Here is a 21,402-nt window from a genome sequence, read left to right on the forward strand (position 1 = left end):
AAGCGTCGTTATTGGTATGATTTCTAGTAACACAAGTAAAATTACGGGAAATGACGTACTGGCGATTAAAGAATTTTAGTATTTAGTTTTAGTTTCGCATTCTAACTGACGTGTTATGAAAGTAAGCCGTTTTAAGGTTCAAAATGTTTCAAATGGCTCTAAGCACTATGGGACTTAACATGTGAGGTCATCAGTCCCCTAGACTTAGAATTACTTAAACCTAACTAACCTAAGGACATCACACACATCCATGCCCGAGGCAGGATTCAAACCTGCGACCGTAGCAGCAGCGCGGTTCCGGACTGAAGCGCCTAGAACCGCTTGGTCACAGCGGCCGGCCCGTTTTAAGGAATTGGGACATCGAAGATACACGAAAAACGCGTCATTCTTGTTGGGATTTGTTATAATTAAATTTCCAATTATAACATGTCCACGTTTAAAGCCGTTAGAAGACTGTAACATAAAATACAAGGTCAATCACTGGAAAGATTCAGCGTAGCGTACTTACTACAGGCGCCACGTAACGGAATTGTAAGGTTCGAGCCTAGTGCTGTGTCCAAACATTTTTCTTGGCCTTCTCATTTTCTAAACGGCCGTCGAACTTTCTTATAATTTTAACAGGAATAACTTATGTAATATTTGATGTCATGTAGGCTAAACATAAGTGCCTTCTCTCTCAGAAGTGAGTTCGTTGGATTTTGTGAATTTTTATAACCTGATGTCCTTACTAACTGGGCATGTATCTTTCCTCTTTGTCTTATTACATGTTTACAGATATTTAAATTTTTATTTTATGACTAACATCTGGAAAAGGTCTGAAATGTGGATTTCAATAGAGGTAACGTGGGAATTTTCCTCGTTTCCATTTTCGTGAACAAATGGAACGCTTTGCGAGCCAAATAAAGCCGACAACTGCCGCTGGAGAGCGTTGAGAGCGCAAATTCACGGTAACCGTCTCGTCCCATGTATCGACGGTGCTGTCTCTTGAGGCATTGGATATCCCGTCTGCGTGCACGTCAACGTTAGCTGCCCCGTCCCTCGTGACGCTGGCTTACCCAGAAGGTGCACAATTGGAAGAATACAGTGTGAAGATGCAATTACGCCGCTGTGAAAAAATGTGCAATCTGTTAGGTGTAAATATATATATACGAAGATGGTATCTGTTCCTTCGGACATGACCATGCAGCTAGTTAGAATGAAATTACAATGAAATGAATACCCCTAGCTGCATACAGGCGTTGATATAAGTCAACGCGGACAGTTGAAAATGTGTACCTCAACCGGGACTCGAACCCAGGATCTCCTGCTTACATGGCAGACGCGCTCTCCATCTGAGCCACCGAGGACAGAGAGGATAGTGCGACTGCAGGGACGCCTCCCGTGAGACCCACATTCCCAACTTATTGTCCCGCACTATATCCATAGTGCCCCTGGTATCTGTTCTTTCGGACATGCAGGGGCACTATGAATATAGTGCGGGACAATAATTTGGGAATGTGGGTCTCACGGGAGGCGTGCCAAAGATAAGTCCCTGCAGTCGCACTATACTCTCTGTCCTCGGTGGCTCAGATGGATAGAGCGTTTGCCACGTAAGCAGGAGATCCCGGGTTCGAGTCCTGGTCGAGGCACACATTTTCAACTGTCCCCGTTGCCTTATATCAACGTCTGTTAGGTGTAAGTTGTTTGAACCAGTAAAAAACCAAGTACTTCTTTTCAAACATTGGTTCCGTACTCACTTTAGGATTCTCTACCATCTTTATCCTACTCACTCTAATGGTTTGGAACTCCCTGCAGGAACAAGCCCGACATTTGTCAAGACAGTTGAGGAAAATCTTCTGAGAAGTAGAGCTCAGAGTGACCAGTCTATGAGACCGATAGTCGTTAACCTGGCATAAGCTTCAAAATGTGTGTGAAATCTTATGGGACTTAACTGCTAAGGTCATCAGTCCCTAAGCTTACACACTACTTAACCGAAATTATCCTAAGGATAAACACACACACCCATGCCCGAGGGAGGACTCGAACCTCCGCCGGGATCAGCCGCACAGTGCATGACTGCAGCGCCTTAGACCGCTCGGCTAATAGCATAAGGTCTGAATCCGTATGTGGCTCACCTCCCTGCCTCGCGAGTTAACCAATCAAAAACAGCACTACATTTCTTTTTATTAAACACCTTTGTTTGCTCATAATGCAAGCGGAACATAACTTCTTGTAACATTGGTCCACAGCCTGTGTGAACTCTTTAAAGAATGACGTATTCCTCTTATGCCTATATGAGTTTTTACTCTGCTTTAGCAAATTCGGCGTTAGACCGTTGTTAATAACAAATAATCGGTACCATGTCGTGGCTCAGATGTAGTTACTTATAACCTATCCCCAGGTTTCTCATTTCGTGTTACATGCTTCTTGGGGCTGTAGAGGGGACATAATAAATAAAGTTTTGATAAGTGAGCCATGTCCAGCTGTACCAAATGGTTCAAATGGCTCTGAGCACTATGGGACTTAACATCTGAGGTCATCAGTACCCTAGAACTTAGAACTATTTAAACCTAACCAACCTAAGGACATCACAAACAGCCACGCCCGAGGCAGGATTCGAACCTGCGACCGGAGCGGTAGCGCGGTTCCAGACTGTAGCGCCTAGAACCGCTCGGCCACCCCGGCTGTACCGTTTGGATATAAAATAAGTTGGATGATCGGATCGTTTTCAAATCTTCCGCTTTACGGTAATCACTAAAACTGAGCAGAAAGTGGCGTCGTTAGGTCCTGTTGTAATTAGGATATCACATCATTTTCATCCGACTACAGCAACTACTGCGTTAAACTGTACTGTCCAATCACATTGATGTGACCACATGTAAAATTACTGAATAACCACCAGACCGCTGCGAGACGCGCAGGAAGACAGTGAGTGAGGTTCTGGAAGATACCAACAGGGATGTGGAACCATGCGGACTCCAGGTCCGTGTGCAGGTGCTCTAGGTTTCTCGGTTGAGGATCCATGGCATGAACAGACCTATCGAAGTGGTCTCACAGACCCTTGATTGGGTTTAAACTCGGTGAGTTTGGTGGCCCGGGGACTAATTCTGGTGCTTCTCGGAACACAGACGTTCACTGCGAGCTTTATGACGCGTTGCTTTGTCCGACTGGTAGATGTCATCGTGCCCTGGAAAAACAAACTGCATGTAGGGGAACATATAGCACTCCATCTTCAGACCACAAGCGGCCCATCGGGACCATCCGACCACCGTGTCATCCTCAACTGAGGATGCGGATAGGAGGGGCGTGTGGTCAGCTCCCGGTCGTTATGATGGTTTCCTTTGGCCGGAGCCGCTACTATTCGGTCGAGTAGCTCCTCAATTGGCACCACGAATCTGAGTGCACCCCGAAAATTGGCAACAGTGTGGGGCGGCCCGGATGGTCCATCTAAGTGCCCACCACTCCGGACAGCGCATAACTTCGGTGATCTGACGGGCACCGGTGTATACACTGCGGCAGGGCCGTTGCTTTTGTAGGGGGGACATGGTAGACGCATAATTATGTTGATGTATTGTGCCTCCCAGAATGGTGAGATCGCTCTGGTAATGTCACGGAAACATTCCCCGGACCATAATACTCCCTCCTCCGTTCCGTACCCTTCAGAGGATAGTTACAGGGTGTTCGCTCTCAAAAATTTCACACCGTGCACACCAACAGCCTTTTGTTAGGTGCAGCATAAAACGCGATTCATCTGAAACAACAATCTGTCGCCACTCAGTACACGTCCAGTAGCCGTACTGGCCTGCAAATGTCAACCTTCGACGCTGACGAACAGTAGTCAGCACTCGTGCACGAACCAGGCACCTGTTGCCGAGGCCCATAAGCAGGAACGTTCGCTGAACGATCGTTAAGGAGACACTGCTGGAAGCACACCGGTTCATCTGGGCGGTCAGTTGCTGAACAGTTGCACCCATCTGAGCCACCGAGGACACAGATGAATAGCGCGACTGCAGGGACTTATCCCTTGCACGCTTCCCATGAGACTCACATTCCCAACTGTCCACATCGAGGTATATCAGCCTGTCGGCAGCTGAGGTTGTCAGTTAGTCATCATCTATTCCAGAGAAAAGCTGCATGGTCATCAACAGTAACTGTTCTTTCGAGAATAAGTTACTGTCTTCGTATATATACACTCCTGGAAATTGAAATAAGAACACCGTGAATTCATTGTCCCAGGAAGGGGAAACTTTATTGACACATTCCTGGGGTCAGATACATCACATGATCACACTGACAGAACCACAGGCACATAGACACAGGCAACAGAGCATGCACAATGTCGGCACTAGTACAGTGTATATCCACCTTTCGCAGCAATGCAGGCTGCTATTCTCCCATGGAGACGATCGTAGAGATGCTGGATGTAGTCCTGTGGAACGGCTTGCCATGCCATTTCCACCTGGCGCCGCAGTTGGACCAACGTTCGTGCTGGACGTGCAGACCGCGTGAGACGACGCTTCATCCAGTCCCAAACATGCTCAATGGGGGACAGATCCGGAGATCTTGCTGGCCAGGGTAGTTGACTTACACCTTCTAGAGCACGTTGGGTGGCACGGGATACATGCGGACGTGCATTGTCCTGTTGGAACAGCAAGTTCCCTTGCCGGTCTAGGAATGGTAGAACGATGGGTTCGATGACGGTTTGGATGTGCCGTGCACTATTCAGTGTCCCCTCGACGATCACCAGTGGTGTACGGCCAGTGTAGGAGATCGCTCCCCACACCATGATGCCGGGTGTTGGCCCTGTGTGCCTCGGTCGTATGCAGTCCTGATTGTGGCGCTCACCTGCACGGCGCCACACACGCATACGACCATCATTGGCACCAAGGCAGAAGCGACTCTCATCGCTGAAGACGACACGTCTCCATTCGTCCCTCCATTCACGCCTGTCGCGACACCACTGGAGGCGGGCTGCACGATGTTGGGGCGTGAGCGGAAGACGGCCTAACGGTGTGCGGGACCGTAGCCCAGCTTCATGGAGACGGTTGCGAATGGTCCTCGCCGATACCCCAGGAGCAACAGTGTCCCTAATTTGCTGGGAAGTGGCGGTGCGGTCCCCTACGGCACTGCGTAGGATCCTACGGTCTTGGCGTGCATCCGTGCGTCGCTGCGGTCCGGTCCCAGGTCGACGGGCACGTGCACCTTCCGCCGACCACTGGCGACAACATCGATGTACTGTGGAGACCTCACGCCCCACGTGTTGAGCAATTCGGCGGTACGTCCACCCGGCCTCCCGCATGCCCACTATACGCCCTCGCTCAAAGTCCGTCAACTGCACATACGGTTCACGTCCACGCTGTCGCGGCATGCTACCAGTGTTAAAGACTGCGATGGAGCTCCGTATGCCACGGCAAACTGGCTGACACTGACGGCGGCGGTGCACAAATGCTGCGCAGCTAGCGCCATTCGACGGCCAACACCGCGGTTCCTGGTGTGTCCGCTATGCCGTGCGTGTGATCATTGTTTGTACAGCCCTCTCGCAGTGTCCGGAGCAAGTATGGTGGGTCTGACACGCCGGTGTCAATGTGTTCTTTTTTCCATTTCCAGGAGTGTAGTTAAAGGCTATCCAGCCATTGACCTTCGTCTGTGCGAATGCGCACAGGTTGCCCAAACTCTTACGGGAATCGCCAAAACGTGCGCGAGTAATGAGTGGGTGGGCAAATGTCTATAAGGTACAATACATATGTAGAATTGTGGACAGTTGGGAATGTGAGTCCCACGGGAAGCGTGCGAGGGATAAGTCCCTGCAGTGGCGCTGTTCATCCGTGTCCTCGGTGGCTCAGATGGATAGAGCGTCTGCCATGTAAGCAGGAGATCCCGGGTTCGAGTCCCGGTCGGGGCACACATTTTCAGCTGTCCACATCGAGGTATATCAATAACACCTGTCGGCAGCTGAGGTTGTCAGTTAGTCATCATTTACACTTTATATAGCCTCCACTGCTAGTGCTGTCACCTGCCGCCTGTGAGTGGTTATTGCACGTTGAGGCTGAACTTGGGCGGTGGTCACATTAATGTGACTGGTGTTCCACGGACACGCCGCACGCTCTCCTTTGAAGAGGACGTCCTTCGTCATGTAGAAGAGAACCCCATGACGAGTACTCGAAACATTGCCCATGTCACGAATAACTTACACACAGCTGTGTGCCGACCGGGAAGCGGGATCCGATCCTCAAACTTTTTTTTACACCCAACGGAAATTGTGAAACACCCTGTACCTGTGTCGTGACGTTGCACCAATCATTTATTCCTAGCTATGTAGTAAAGCCGAAATTTTGACAGCAGCACAAAAACTTTCGCAAGCATAAGCAGAATATGACATCCTTTCAGCAAGAGGAACTGCTGTAATTTACACGGGAAATGTATGCTACAGTTAGAAGATGGGCGTTTTCCCAAAATGACTAGGTATTGTTCATCACTCGATATTCCACATGTTCCACGAACTAAAAGAGCCAGACTTAATGTACACCATTTCCACCATGTCAACAAATGTTCAAAATGTGTGCGAAATCTTATGGGACTTAACTGCTAAGGTCATCAGTCCCAAAGCTTACACACTACGTAACCTAAATTATCCTAAGTACAAACACACACACATGCCCGAGGGAGGACTCGAACCTCCTCCGGGACCAGCCGCACAGTCCATGACTGCAGCGCCTGAGACCGCTCGGCTAGTTCCGCGCGGCTCCACCGTGTCATAGAATAGATGTTTACTCCAGTCCAAACGTTGCAGTTAGTTCACTTGTCGCTAGGATGAAGGAAAGAAGTGACGGCTGTCCATCCAGACATTTGTCGTAAGTGATTTTTGGGAGGTGCGAGAAACCTTATCAGCACTTCAACCGAGATTCCTGTTAAATGGTTTCCCAATCGCGAATTCAGCATTTTTATTGTTCCACGAATTACGAATGCCGATTGTCTTCCTTAATGAGGGAGAGTCAGTTCCACAAACGGCACACGGAGCAACAATCTGCTGACTACATCCTAGTGGCTAGCTTGATTATGCGACTGCCCCTGAACTTGGCATTTGCGTTCCGTTGACTGGAATACTTTCTTTCAAATTCTGAAGGTGGCAGGGGTAAAATACAGAGAGCGAAAGGCTATTTACAATTTGTACAGAAACCAGGTGGCAGTTATAAGAGTCGAGGAGCATGAAAGGGAAGGGAGTGAGACAGGGTTGTAGCCTATCCCCGATGTTATTCAATCTGTACATTGAGCAAGCAGTAAAGGAAACAAAAGAAAAATTCGGATTAGAAATTAAAATCCACGGAGAAGAAATAAAAACCTTGAGGTTCGCCGATGATATTGTAATTCTGTCAGAGACAGCTAAGGACCTGGAGGAGCAGCTGAACGGAATGGACAGTGTCTTGAAAGGAGAATATAAGATGAACATCAACAAAAGCTAAACGAGGATAATGGAATGTAGTCGAATTAAATCGGGCGATGCTGAGGGAATTAGATTAGGAAATGAAACGCTTAAGGTAGTAAATGAGTTTTGCTATTTGGGACCAAAATAACTGATGATGGTCGAAGTAGAGAGGATATAAAATGTAGACTGGCAATGGCAAGGAAAGCGTTTCTGAAGAAGAGAAATTTGTTAACATCGAGTATAGATTTAAATGTCAGGAAGTCGTTTCTGAAAGTATCTGTATGGAGTGCAGCCATGTATGGAAGTGAAACATGGACGATAAATAATTTGGACAAGAAGAGAATAGAAGCTTTCGCAATGTGGCGCTACAGAAGAATGCTGAAGATTAGATGGGTAGATCACATAACTAATGAGGAGGTACTGAATATAATTGGAGAGAAGAGAAATTTGTGGCACAACTTGACTGGAAGAAGGGATCGGTTGGTAGGGCATATTCTGAGGCATCAAGAGATTACCAGTTTGGTATTGGAGGGCAGCGTGGAGCGTAAAAATCGTAGAGGGAGACCAAGAGATGAATACACTAAACAGATTCAGCTGTGACATTGTTGCAGAAACAATCCCTGAATTGATCTGACCTCACGAAACACCCAAGGAGGATGGTCGGAGGAATACCACTCCAGTTTCTTAGCTGCTACATGTCGCTTGGTCAGACTGGAAATGAATGAATAAATAAATATCTCCTGCAAACATACAGGGGCGGCGCGTTTGTACGTGTTTGTTCACCTTTCCTGCGTGCTGCTTATTTGTTTACAATGATAGTGGGTCATGTTACTATTTAGAATTTTCGTGGAGACATGAAACTGCGATTTACACATTATCGTAAGATGTTGACAAACTAGGACGTTGCAGACTGTTCGTTCTTTTTGCAGAAAAACGTGTAGGATGAAGCATTTTATGTTAATTTTTTAAACGCCTTTTTCCTAAACACATCCATAACCAGTTATTCAGTGGCCGAACGGAAGATATGTTTTGCTAGTGGTCCGTTCCGCATCTATCAGTAAATCTCCGATTCTTTAGAGAATCGAAATCCCATGCATAAAACAGCTGCAAGGGAGGAGACCAAGCAGAGAGATCATCGGTCCCATCGGATTAGCAAAGGATGGGAAAGGAAGTCGGCCGCCTCCTTTCACAGAAACCATCCTGGCTTTTGCCTGAAGCGATTTACGGAAATCCTAAATCAGGATGGTAGGACGCGGACTTGAACCGTCGTCCTCCCGAATGCGAGTCCGTGCTAACAACTGCGACGCCTCGCTCGGTAGAAGAGGTTTGATCTTATGCTTAAAGTTTGTTGGGAGTCACTAAGTGCTCTCGTCTGTTACACGGCTTCAAAACAAACACACTGTTTCTAACTGTAATACTTACCTTATTGTGTTACCCTTTTAACATAAGATTATATCCTTTAATTACGGCAGTATTTTAAATTCTGTCAGTAACGAAGCGAAATATTGAAAATCAAAGTTATATTGCACCTCGAAGCCGTTAGATAGGCAATTTGTAACTGGTTCTCCGCTTGGTAATTTAGATAGATTTTCTTACTTTGTTCCTCCTTCATCCATGTATATGAAAACGAAGGTATTTATTAGTCATTACCTTTTTCAAATTGCACATACATGCTGTGGTCCACATGTATATAAATTTTGTTTGTTTATTTGCTTTCTAATGGCGCTACAGTCTGGAACCGCGCGACCGCTACTGTCGCAGGTTCGAATCCTGCCTGGGGCATGGATGTGTGTGATGTCCTTAGGTTAGTTAGGTTTATGTAGTTCTAAGTTCTAGAGGACTGATGACCTCAGAAGTTAAGTCCCAAAGTGCTCAGAGCCATTTTTGAAATATTATGCTCAATTACCCTTGAGTTATGTTTCTAACATACATAAATAAAGAAACCAAGGAAAACGCAGTTAGGGGAGATCTTAAGACGGCAGAGCAATATATGACTATCGCGGGAAAGTGTAACAGTGACCTTACCTAAAAGTTGTGACACTTGTAGGTTATGTTTTTGAACGCTCTCTCTTCATGAACTAAAATGTTAACCATCACATTCACCATTTAGATGGAAACGTGACGCAGATTGCACAGTATTACTACTGAAATCGAGTGTGCTCCTGCGATACACCTTATCTGCAGCATCATCTCGTGCTGTCACTCTGTGCAGTTCCAGTAGATAGCGAGACAGAAAAAACGAAAGGTAGCAGAGCCGAAAACGGAAACAAGAGAGGCGGTATCACGGCCGTGTGATTGGTCGGTGGCGCTAAGCGACGTGTAAACACGGCAGCACGGCCGTTGTGTAAGAAGGTGGCGTGATGCGTAGTTGCAGCAGCGGCCGCAGCCGCGGTGGGGCAGCGCTTGCGTCGCTGGCAGTGGTTGGCCGAAGCGCGCGCGAACAGTTTGGCCACGACCACGTCGCCGCATGCACGCCAACTCTCTCTCCCGCTCTCCACTGCACGCCGCTGCCATGCGAGCCGTCTTCGCTATCGCCTGCTCAGGTACAAACGCTTTCGCTCGCATTTTCTGCGTAGTATCCTGCGTTGACACAAGCTTAAAAGCATTCACACGTAGACTGTCGAGGAGACCCGAGACCGATTGTTGCGCTGACGTTTAGCTCGTTGACTTTTTAATTGGCACCTTGCCTTCGCTTCACGAAAAGAGAGACGAGGCCAGGATACCCTCTTCAGCCCACCTTCTCCCGACAAAAAAATAAAGAAATCACGAGTTAGTGTTCTTACTAGAAGATGAACACGGCGCGTCTTAAAGATTGTTTACAGTAATGCGTCCACCGCCCGTACAGGTAAACCAAGAGAGTTAATGAACATAACGGAATTTACTGAGCATTTGTTTGTAAACAAATGACTTGTCTACGAGGTAGGACTTGTCTAAAGTAGGAATGCAAAATAAACCGGACAGATGAAAATAAAGGCCATCATGTGTGGAATTGTTGCTATTACAAATGGAAACAATTACTTGACATTTTGATTAATGTAGACTGCATATACAACTGCACCTCCGCGTGCGTATCCTTATAATTAATTTAGTTAGCCCGTGTCAACTTCACGAATTGGCTTGTTCCACTTAGAGAATATCCCGCTATTACTAACATGGAATTGTAAAGGTACTTAGAGCAAATATCAGAAAATGCAAATTAGTAGTGTCCATATGCGGCTCTAGGCCTACGAATCTCTCTCCCAATTAAGATTGTTGGTGCAGCGTGGGGCTGGACGTCTGACGTCAACAGAACGCAGTCAGGGCCGGTGAGGTAACCTTCGTGTGATGACAGAAATATGCCGTGAAAATGGACCAGTGACGATGACAAGACTGGTTTGCTACATGCCGTTAACATCTAAGGAAAAATGCATGTACTGATATTGCGTAAAAGGTTATATACGACTGTTGCATAGGTAACTTGTCGATTGCTGTCACTTTGTTAAAGCGCTAGAGTCACTTACACTGGTAAAGTACATGATCGTAAAACACTGACGTGATTAGTTAGAAATGCTACTCTTTGACAGTTCCGTTATCCGCTGCACTAAGCAAGTGTAGACAGTGGCACGGTTAATCTGACATTTAAATATTACTTTGCGTCTTTCTGGTATTTGGGGCACGAAGTATAAGACACGTTGTGCTCAGTCACACGTGTGATCACTAGTATCTCGTCTAGCAGTAAGGGACACTCAACACCTGACGCTGTCGTGTCGTACGCTAGTCACGTGCGTCTCTATAACTCTAATTTTATCATTCCAAGACTACAAAAAATTCGTGGCTCAGTAGTATCGCATTTATAATGTTTTGCTATTTGTAAGAATCACATTGATTTCGTATTGTTCGATGTTCGGGCGGACTCACGCCAAAAATACATTTTGCATCCAATATTTCGAAAGTTCTCAAAGGATGGTCAAAGCATCTGGTGTTTTGATAAAAACTGTCTCCACTGCTATGATTTCGCAACAGTCGTCTTTCATTTATAGCTTCGAGCGCTGCGACAGTAGCCTTAGCCGGTTTGACTGCTGCACAGCACGAGCCAGGCCTTTCCTTCCTTCGCGCTTTGTCCCAACTTCCGATCGGCTGTTCTACACAGCACGCAACTGTTACGTTACCATTTCCTGCCCTCTGAAGCGACGATTGAAACACGAAATGGTAAAACGTATCATTCTGCAACTTTCTAAAGGTGATACAGAGAAACCTCCCACATTTTAAAACTTTTTAATGCCCAAACTAACCTTCGCTTGAGGGAAATTTTATCTTTCATGTAGGAGCCACGGTAAATATTTAGACCCGAAGCATAGCAATAAATTTCGGTTCACACCTCTTTCGAAAATGCTTCCGGAACAAATTTCTACTGCTATTTGGATCCTTTCGGAAAAAAAAATGCGTCGCGAATTAGGACTAAAATCCAAATAACTTTTTTCGGCTCTTTGTCGATAGTCCACAGAAACGAAGTTCAGAACACCGTCAGACGATTCTGATTGTTTTATGGTGTCCTCAGTCACCTTAGGTTTCCTCAGTGAACCTCCTACGAAAATCCTCCTTAACCAAGCCGAGCTACTGTTCGCTCTCTAACGACCGGACGACCTATCATGCCACAAGACATACCCGCCCGAAGGGCACATCTGCTACCGCCCACTCTTCAAACTCGGATGCTCTCCCGCTGGCAATGCAAGAATAGCACAGACACGCCGCGGCTAAGCCTGCCCCTACACCTTGTTTTTCCCGCAAGCCACTGTATACTGTGGATAGTAGTGGAAATGTCGCTTCCTTTCTGTTCTCGGAAGGGGTTAGGGAAGAATCAGTATGGCCCTGACGTATGCGATATTAGTTTCCCCCAAATTTATACAGTAGCGTCAGAGTTGCGTTTCTTCGAGTGAATCCCGGAGAAGTCCCCTGAATGTCTCCGTAACTCTTCGCATCGATTAAGTCGCTGTAACTCTTACTGCACGTACTACGCTAAAATCTATCGCGTAGGTTTGATCACAAAGGACGCTGCTAAATAAGATGGTAAAAGTGTATGCGGTCTCGTTTGCAGACGCGTCACACTCCATCCCCAAAACTTTCCAAACAGATAGAAGGTATCGATTAAACATACCTATTTCGGGTTTCAAGCATTCGTCATTCGTCTGATAGCTCTGAAGCGTCGCTTTAATGTTTTAATCGAATACTGCAAGGTTTTGCTCTGTTCCGTTCAGCCAAAGTGGCTAAACCTACATTTGTGGTATTTAGAAAAGTTAATGAATACGTAGTCCAAGGAATATCAGGAGCATCGTAAATGTAGTAATTAAAAATACTAAAGGTACACGACAAAGATTCTTTCTATATGTTAAATTGTTACTAATATTCGAAATTGTGGTGAATATACCTTTTTGATTATGAGGCCTGATTGGTTTTGAAGAGAAAGATCCAACTTCAACTACTGCCGGAATCTGCGGCACTGGCGTAAGAGGTGAGTCTGGCAAAGACGAATCTACCGTTCCCTTACACTGGGATCTAAGTTTTGTTCTTCCATGCAAAACGCTGTCTAACCAGTGGAGCTACCTGACGACATTCACGAGGAGCATGGTTCAATACCCTTTCCGGCCGTTCAAGTTTAGGTTTTCCAGGCTTTCCCTAAATAACTAAAGTCAGAAGCCGGGACCGTTCAAGACGGCTTATTTTCTCCCCCATCGTTGTCAATTGCGAACTTCAGTTTCTACTGCCGTTAGTGACAGGACGTAAAATTGTTCCTCCCTTTAAAATTGTTTTAGGTGCAGCATCCGTAAAATATGGAAGATCCCGTGGACCAGAAGCCTCACTGCTGAATTGCAACCATTGTGGTGTATGTGGCGGATCTCAATTTCGCTAGTGCCGACGTTTCCTCTAAACGTAGAGCGGCTGTCAGCGCTCCGATGTTTCTCTCGACAAGTGTGCAGTTTATCTCAACAAAAAATGTCGCTCACATAGTCATATTTAATATGGATCTCCGGTGCACTTAAATTCGCGCGGACTGCATAATTATATGCCTTAGTCTGCAACGAAATGCATTGATATTCGTCGCAGACTGAATATTTGCTGGGTCAGGCCTCGTCCCAAGAGCCTGTCTCTAGAAAACGCTTACCAAATAAGGGGTGCTCAGTTTTTAAGTACCTCTCTTGTACGTGTACAACTTCACAGAGCGATGCTGACGGAACGAAACTTTCAACAGAGCCGAAAGCCATTCATGTGCATTACTTCACGCTTGACAAGCGCGGACGATCAAGCATTCTGTGTAAGAATACTCAAATCTCCTTCGCCTCAAAACAAAGTATGGTTGTACAAGCGTGAATTTGTGCTTATAGTATATGGAGATCAAACGAGAATTTGCTTTGTCGTTGATGCTCGTAAGAATAAAGAGAAAAAGTTATATGCGGAAGTAAGACAATTTAATGAAACAAAAAACTGATCGTAGTAAAATTTTCAGAATCAGAGGAGGAACGTATTTGAATGTATCACTTACAACTAAATGCAAGATGCAATCACGAGAGCAATTAAAACATCAAACAAGACTGACAGCGATACTGCAATTTTTTGCGAGGTAAAAGGGTTGTGAAGACTTATTACGTATCTATATGCATCTGCAATAGTCGTTGGCTTGTGGATCTTTCTTCCTTCCCCAAATTAATACTTTCCATTTTTCTTCTCCCCACAGTAGTTGGTTATGGGTTAAGTTATATTTTTAATAACGACGTTTGACAGGGTCACTTTGTATTTTGTTAAAAGTATAACTTACGTAACGTCTCCTTGCCTCAACCGTAATAGGCTTTAGAGTTAATCCCCCTGAAACATATGTCTTTGATATACCTGTATAACCTTTTCCAGAAATTTCAGATTTGCTTCATATCAATAGACACAGTAACGCTACGAAGATTACTGCACAGTTGACGTTTGCTTGTACAAGCCAGAAAATTGTCGGTACACTCCCTCAAGCATGTTTGTTATGCTTGCTTGAATGAAAATGGATAAAGCATCAAACAGCTCGAACAGTCTGATTGCTTGCGCAGTATTAGCCTACAGACGTTCAAGCACCCTTGATCACTTATGATCAACGTTGCAGTGACATGTTCAGCCGCTTTCCGACACAATCGGATAGGTTAGTTAACACTCTGGAGACTAACCACTAGGAAGAATATTGGGCCTATCAAACCGACCATTTATGCCGTTTTTCAAAGCGTTACTGCCACATATGTAATTGCACCTTCAAGAGTAATACATACTAAAAAAGGACCAAGCTTAAAGATTTTTCATATTTGCTTCAGGTCTTTGATAGATTACAAAAATTTAAACTAATGACAAAGTATAATTATCCTCCCAAGATAAGTGCGATTGAGCATTGTCATCCTTGAACTTTCAAAATTTCTTGCTTACTCAACACACGTGACGTATTTGTAACAGACATACAGCAAACTGCCCATCCTAACGAGTACATGCTTGAAACTGTCAATATCATATTGGCTCAGCCATTTACGACAGCAGCTGTTAAGTTTGCTGATGTTTGTCTGAATAATTCTAGAAATTAACAAGTCAAGGGGCAGATTGCGAGATGTCCATACAGTATCCTCACACAAAATAAGTCCAGTTTTCGAGTGATAGGTGGCTCGCGCGTCGAGAAAATCGTGGTCTAAACTATACTCGGGCGCGATCTTTTTAACATAATATTGCGACCCGACCTATGCTCGGACTTAGTCTCCAAAGTGTTAAGAACGTTGCCTCCCACAGTAGGGGTCGGTTTGGTACACCTTTGTAATCTGAGGAAATTGTTTTTATTCGCATTTTCTATCCGTTCTAGGTTGTTTGTGGCGTGTGAGGAAACAGGAACGAAAAGCGGCGCAGATTGGTAGCGGAAGTTAGCAAGCACGCGACGTTTGATATTGGGAGACGAGCCAGCGGGTGGGTATAAATTCCTTTTGGCAGCGCCGAGGGCGGCACCGGTAGCAGAGCGACAGATACTGCAGCCGGAAGGCGCGTCCAGCGGAACGCGTCGCCCCTGGGCTCTGCTCCCCCATGCGTGGCCGCCGCCGTGCTTCGCCGCACACCGTGGCAGGGTTAGCTGCCGATCAGCTTCGGGGCAGCTGATCATCTCCGTGCCCTACTGCAGTGTGTGATCTGTACGTACGAGGTATCTCTGAAGATAAGTTCGCATTTGACCGGGGATCTCAATTTGTTAAATGACGTAAGTCAGCTTACACAATATACGACGACACGATGAGATACACTCGACACGTAAGTTGTAAGCGCTCTAAAGGGCTATAAAGGCGCGGTTCCTTATCCTTGCAGGCGCTGCAGTCTGGAACCGCAAGACCGCTACGGTCGCAGGTTCGAATCCTGCCTCGGGCATGGATGTTTGTGATGTCCTTAGGTTAGTTAGGTTTAACTAGTTCTAAGTTCTAGGGGACTAATGACCTCAGCAGTTGAGTCCCATAGTGCTCAGAGCCATTTTTGAGCCTTATCCTTGCAAGTACAATACTAACCGATCTTGGCAGGTGCACGTCGTACTTTACCTTCTCACGTGGTGAATCTTCCATATTTAATAGCTACACATACTGTTAAGTCCCCCGCCGCGGTTTCTGTCTTTATATTCGATCAGATCTCAGGAACTACAGGAAGATACAGTAATATACTAATTTAGGAGGGGGTTTGAGGTTATAAACTTGTTTGGAAAACATACGGATGAAAGTAACTTTAGCATGTCACTGCCAAGCTCGATGGAATCTGGACTGCTGCAGTACAGCACAGAAAGTCACTAAAAGAAATATGCAATGGGAATAACAGAAATGACAATTTTATTCAAAGACAATACTCGGAAGCCTCCGTGATTTATGATGGTCCCCTGGATACTACAGAAAGAGCGACATAGTCCTTAATAGGGCGCGTGGTAGCCACGGATCGCAGTGCATGCTCTGTAACGAGACGCCATTCTGGCCACAAGGCTGGTAATGGGTTCTTATGGTAGAGCTTTCCACCCCCTTCTCCATCGCGGCTCCCCTCCTGAGTGGTTGCTCGTGCATGTGGACGTGTAACAGAACGTCTCCCCCAGCGCATCCCCCACGTGCTCCATGGGATTTAAGTCGGGGGAGCAGACAGGCCAGTCCATTCCAAGAGCTACTCCGCCTGCTCTGTTCGATGCGGTCGCACATTATCATCCATACAAATTAAGTCAGAGCAAATACACTCGTGAAAAGACGCGCATGGGAAAGGAGTATAGCGGCACAATAACGTTGACTGCTGAGTTTATCGCAGGAGATCACTACGGCCATGTAACATTGTGGCTCCGCTTACCCTAACGTCTTGATCACCAAAACTATCATGCTCTACAGTGGTACTGGGTTCATTATCGTTTTGGTGGTCCAGGTGTTATGGTGTGGCTAGGCATAATGTTGCATGGACACATTGCCTTCCAAATCCTAAACACTGTACACCCCCTGGTTATAGTGACACTACTCCTCCACCACTGGGATGCATTCGGCCCTGACTTCGCTTTTATGGATGATAATGGGAGTCCGAATCGAACAGTGCAGGTTCAGCAGCTCTTGGAGTAAGATGATATTCAGCGAATGCATTGGCCTGCCTGTTGTCCTGATCTGAATGCCATAGCGCACATGTAAGATGTTTGGGCGAGTACTGCAACATGTCCACATGCACCAATCACCATCCAGCAATTATCAACAGCATAGATGTGCTGCAAATACATACAAAGAAAGATCCTTTATCATTTAGCTACAATATAGCAGGTCAGCAACTGGAAGCAGTTAATTCCATAAATTATCTGGGAGTAGGCACTAGGAGTGATTTAAAATGGAATGACCGTATAAAATTAATCGTGGGTAAAGCACAGATGCCAGACTGAGATTCATTGGAAGAATCCTAAGGAAATGCAATCCGAAAACAAAGGAAGTAGGTTACAGAACACTTGTTCGCCCACTGCTTGAATACTGCTCACCGGTGTGGGATCCGTTCCAGAGAGGGTTGATAGAAGAGAGAGTGAAGATCCAACGGAGAGCAGCGCGTTTCGTTACAGGATCATTTAGTAATCGCGAAAGCGTTACGGAGATGATAAACTCCAGTGGAAGACTGCAAGAGAGACGCTCAGTAGCTCGGTACGGGCTTTTGTTGAAGTTTCGAGAACATACCTTCACCGAGGAGTCAAGCAGTATATTGCCCCCTCCTACGTATATCTCGCGAAGAGACTATAAGGATAAAATCAGAGATTAGATCCCACACAGAGGCATACCGACAATCCTTCTTTCCACGAACAATACGAGGCTGGAATAGAAGGGAAAACTGATAGAGGTACCCTCCGCCACACACAGTCAGGTGACTTGAGTATGGATGTAGATGTAGAATGGAACGCCCTGCCTCAAGAACTTCTCAAGCCGTCGGTACACGGAAAGAATTAGCTGACGTTGACACGACGCTCTTAATTTTTTGTGGCGCCACTTCTTCCTTTTTCACATTAAGTAGCCATTTAGTCACGTAAACAAAAGTTCGGCGATATTTCGGCAACGTGCCACTTAAAGTAGAACCAACAGGAAGTAAGAGCGCTCTCTAAGTCATAAGCAGAAAACGACGTGCCGTACTATATGTGTCGTGTTAAGCAGCAGCACAATTTGTGTTACACGTTACACCCTATGAAAATGTGTTTAAGCGCCAGCAAATTTATTGTCTTGGGAACGAAATGTTGCTGGTACGATTTGTTTTAATAAAAGGAGGGGAAACATATTGGTGGTTAAATACTTTCGTATTTAGTTTTCACCTTATAACTCGCGTGTCACGACAGACAGCCGTTGTAAGGCAGTGACCCATTGAAGATTCATGAAAATGTGTTGTTCTTGTTAGGATTTGTTTTGTCAGTTGGTATTTTTTGGGGATTGCAACTTTTAGGAGACTGCAAGATGAAATGTGTGATCGCTAGGAGAGTTTCAATATAATGTAGTTGTTTGATACTCCACCTTTTGAAACCGAGGGTAGATTGGTAGTGTGGCAGCTTCCTGCTGTATAGAAACGTGTTTTCACCTTTGTATTGTCTAAAGCGTTGTGGGACTTTCCTATGGTATTAATAGAAATAATTCATTAATATTTGATGCTATGTAAGTATAAATTGTCAGGTGTGAGTTTTTCCCACTTGGTGAACTTAGTTGATGTCCTTCGTCAGGGGACATTTCATTTTTGTCTTATTACACATTCCTGGACATTGAAGTTCCTTTTATATACACCATGGACAGAACAGCATGACTAACATGTGGTAAAGAGGAATTGTGTGTTTTAATAGAGCTAATGTAAGAATTCTATGCACGATCATTTTCGTGAACAAACTATGTGGATTGTGGGTCAAAGCGACAACTGCCACTGGAGAGCGCTGAGAGCGAAAAATTACGTTAACCATCTCGTTCCATGTGCCGATGGCGCTGATGTATACCCCGCCCGCGCGCACGTCAACGTTAGCTGCCTCGTCCCGTATGCTGACGGCTTTTCCAACCTTGTAGCCAGTGTGGGAGCACATTTCAGAGCGTGCATTGTTGCCCGTGCCGATCACACACCCTATTAAGAACAAAATCCCGTCTTATGTCATGTCAAAAGGACCATAATCAACTGCGGCCACTTCTGTGTAATTACTGTCTTTGGATAAAAGCGTGATTTCTGTCAATCTCATTGCGCAATTCTTTGTTACCTTCTGCGCTATATTGAAGCACCTTGGTTGTGCTCAGTTTCTTAAAGCCATGTTACTTGGCAGTGACACATGCGAAAGTGTTCGTCCTTAAGTTTGCACATCAGTGTAATTTATTACCGCTAAATAATAATGTCGGAGAGGGGGAGGAAGTTCATATTAATTGGCGTTTTTGAGTGATAGCTCGTGGCAATGGTAGGAGCTAGGATCCGATCAGTTAGAGAAGGCGGTGTCTGGCGGTAAAAACAATAAAATAACAGCCACTGCACATCCAGAGAGCAACAAAGTTTAATTTGAAACTGCGTATTAAGAACTACTGTAGGGTTTTTTTATACGATTTTCACTAATATACTGATAAAAGAGGGTGGTTTGTGTGCCTAAGTAGGAAGTACGAATCTGAAGGTTGTCTGGATCACCGCAGTGCTTTACTAGGCACGATCCTGTTGGAGGTGGTATTCCATTGCCTTCCTCGGACTTTGACCTAACTTACCGAGTCAGTTATAGGGGACTACCGTTAAACGTGGATTCCGCGCCACGGTGTACTCGGCATTTTTTCAGATAAGTAAACATTGCCGGAGGCGAAAAAAGTTTGGTTGTCAGGTTACGTCGTCTTTGTAGACACTTTCGGGTAGTCTATACGGAGTCATCTTTGTGCAGCGACAAAGTAGTTATCTACCTCCGATGTTTATTTAAAGAGAAACAGCCATTGTGGTGACTATATCTGAAACCGGAAAAGCCGATTTCCAAAGGCCATTTGTGTAAAAAATACTGACGATTGCAAAACCAATATTTGACTGGTCTTTTTCAAAACCGCTTCAGGGCTTAACATGTAAACAGGACAACGAGGAACTGTTTCAGATATTCGGTTTTCGTCTTTCGGTCGTTGCCTAATGTAAACATAGCCGCTCTGACCCAGGCTACTGGCGTGCAGTCAGCGACAAAGCTGAAATAACACCAACAATACCCAGTCGCACTTAGCATTGTGTTCAGATGTTCGAAGATAAGACTACGTCGGAGCGACAGGACGCTTACAAACTGGAGGACAGTACTTTTAGCTTAAAATGCCTGTACTTCACGACGTTGTCTCCTTTGTAACTGATGTACGCTGTCCATCGTTCTACCAGTGAGCGGATTCAAATATTCAAGCGACACACGCGTAATCTTTTCATTGAACTCAAAACACTTAATCCAGCCACAAATTTCTTTTGATGTGCCAATAACTGGAGAGCAGAAGGTTAAGAATTTGATTAGGTTCGGGATTACAGCAAGTCGAACATCAGATCCCTCGGTTTTCCCATTGCTAAAACAATTTTGTGTTTAAGTGCATAGTCGTTCTTAGAAGTTTGGTGCAACCATTGATTAGTATTATTAGGTTAAATTTCCGCCATTTCAATTGTATATTTGGCTTGTGAGGCTTTATTAACTTTTTAGTTGAAACTTCCTGGCAGATTAAAACTGTGTGCCGGACCGAGACTCGAACTCGGGACCTTTGCCTTTTGCGGGCAAGTGCTCTACCGACTGAGCTACCCAAGCACGGCTCACGACCCGTCCTCACAGCTTTAATTTCGCCAGTACCTCGTCTCCTACCTTCCAAACTTCACAGAAGCTCTCCTGCGTTCGCGTTCGCAGGAGAGCCTCCGTGAAGTTTGGAAGGTAGGAGACGAGGTACTGGCGAAATTAAAGCTGTGAGGACGGGTCGTGAGCCGTGCTTGGGTAGCTCAGTCGGTAGAGCACTTGCCCGCGAAAGGCAATGGTCCCGAGTTCGAGTCTCGGTCCGGCACACAGTTTTAATCTGCCAGGAAGTTTCATATCAGCGCACACTCCGCTGTAGAGTGAAAATTTCGTTCTAGAAACTTTTTAGTTATCCATGGTTGTGCAGCTGATCAACATACGCAAGTTGAGCGTACGTACTATTTGAAGGCTTGGACAAACAAAAATGAGGCACCATGTATGGCGAGCTGAACCCGATAAGCGCGAATAGGAGGAGGAATCAGTGTGTGGAAGCCAGACTTGTTCGTGGAGCATTATATCGAAAGCTTACTGCGCTAAGGCAGAGGGGTCTGCATACCTTCCTTTACTGAAACACAAAAATGTTAAATTACCCGAGGAATATCTACAGTGCGGTAAATAAACCATTTGGTGGAATTTACAAATCCACAGCTTCTACAGATAACATAAATTATCTAGTATTATAATTCATTCTACTAATCACACTGATATCTTTAGTCCATCAAGGTAACATACGAAACTTTCGTTACATTGTCTGTAAATAATAAAA

General features: G+C 45.4%; 1 protein-coding gene and 1 non-coding gene across 2 annotated transcripts in view; both read left to right on the forward strand.

Moving 5' to 3' along the window:
• The first annotated feature begins 5,807 nt into the window (after positions 1-5,807).
• On the forward strand, positions 5,808-5,881 carry Trnat-ugu. The gene has a single exon. It is a non-coding gene; the product is annotated as a tRNA-Thr (tRNA).
• A 3,952-nt stretch (positions 5,882-9,833) lies between these two features.
• LOC124555365 overlaps positions 9,834-21,402 on the forward strand; it is a 183,428-nt gene continuing 171,859 nt past the window's right edge. The window contains exon 1 of the mRNA XM_047129255.1: positions 9,834-9,945. Coding sequence (XP_046985211.1) covers positions 9,870-9,945 — 76 coding nt within the window. The 5' untranslated portion in view covers positions 9,834-9,869. The remainder of the gene's footprint in view (positions 9,946-21,402) is intronic.

This window comes from Schistocerca americana, chromosome X (genome assembly GCF_021461395.2).
Source record: "Schistocerca americana isolate TAMUIC-IGC-003095 chromosome X, iqSchAmer2.1, whole genome shotgun sequence".
NCBI lineage: Eukaryota > Metazoa > Arthropoda > Insecta > Orthoptera > Acrididae > Schistocerca > Schistocerca americana.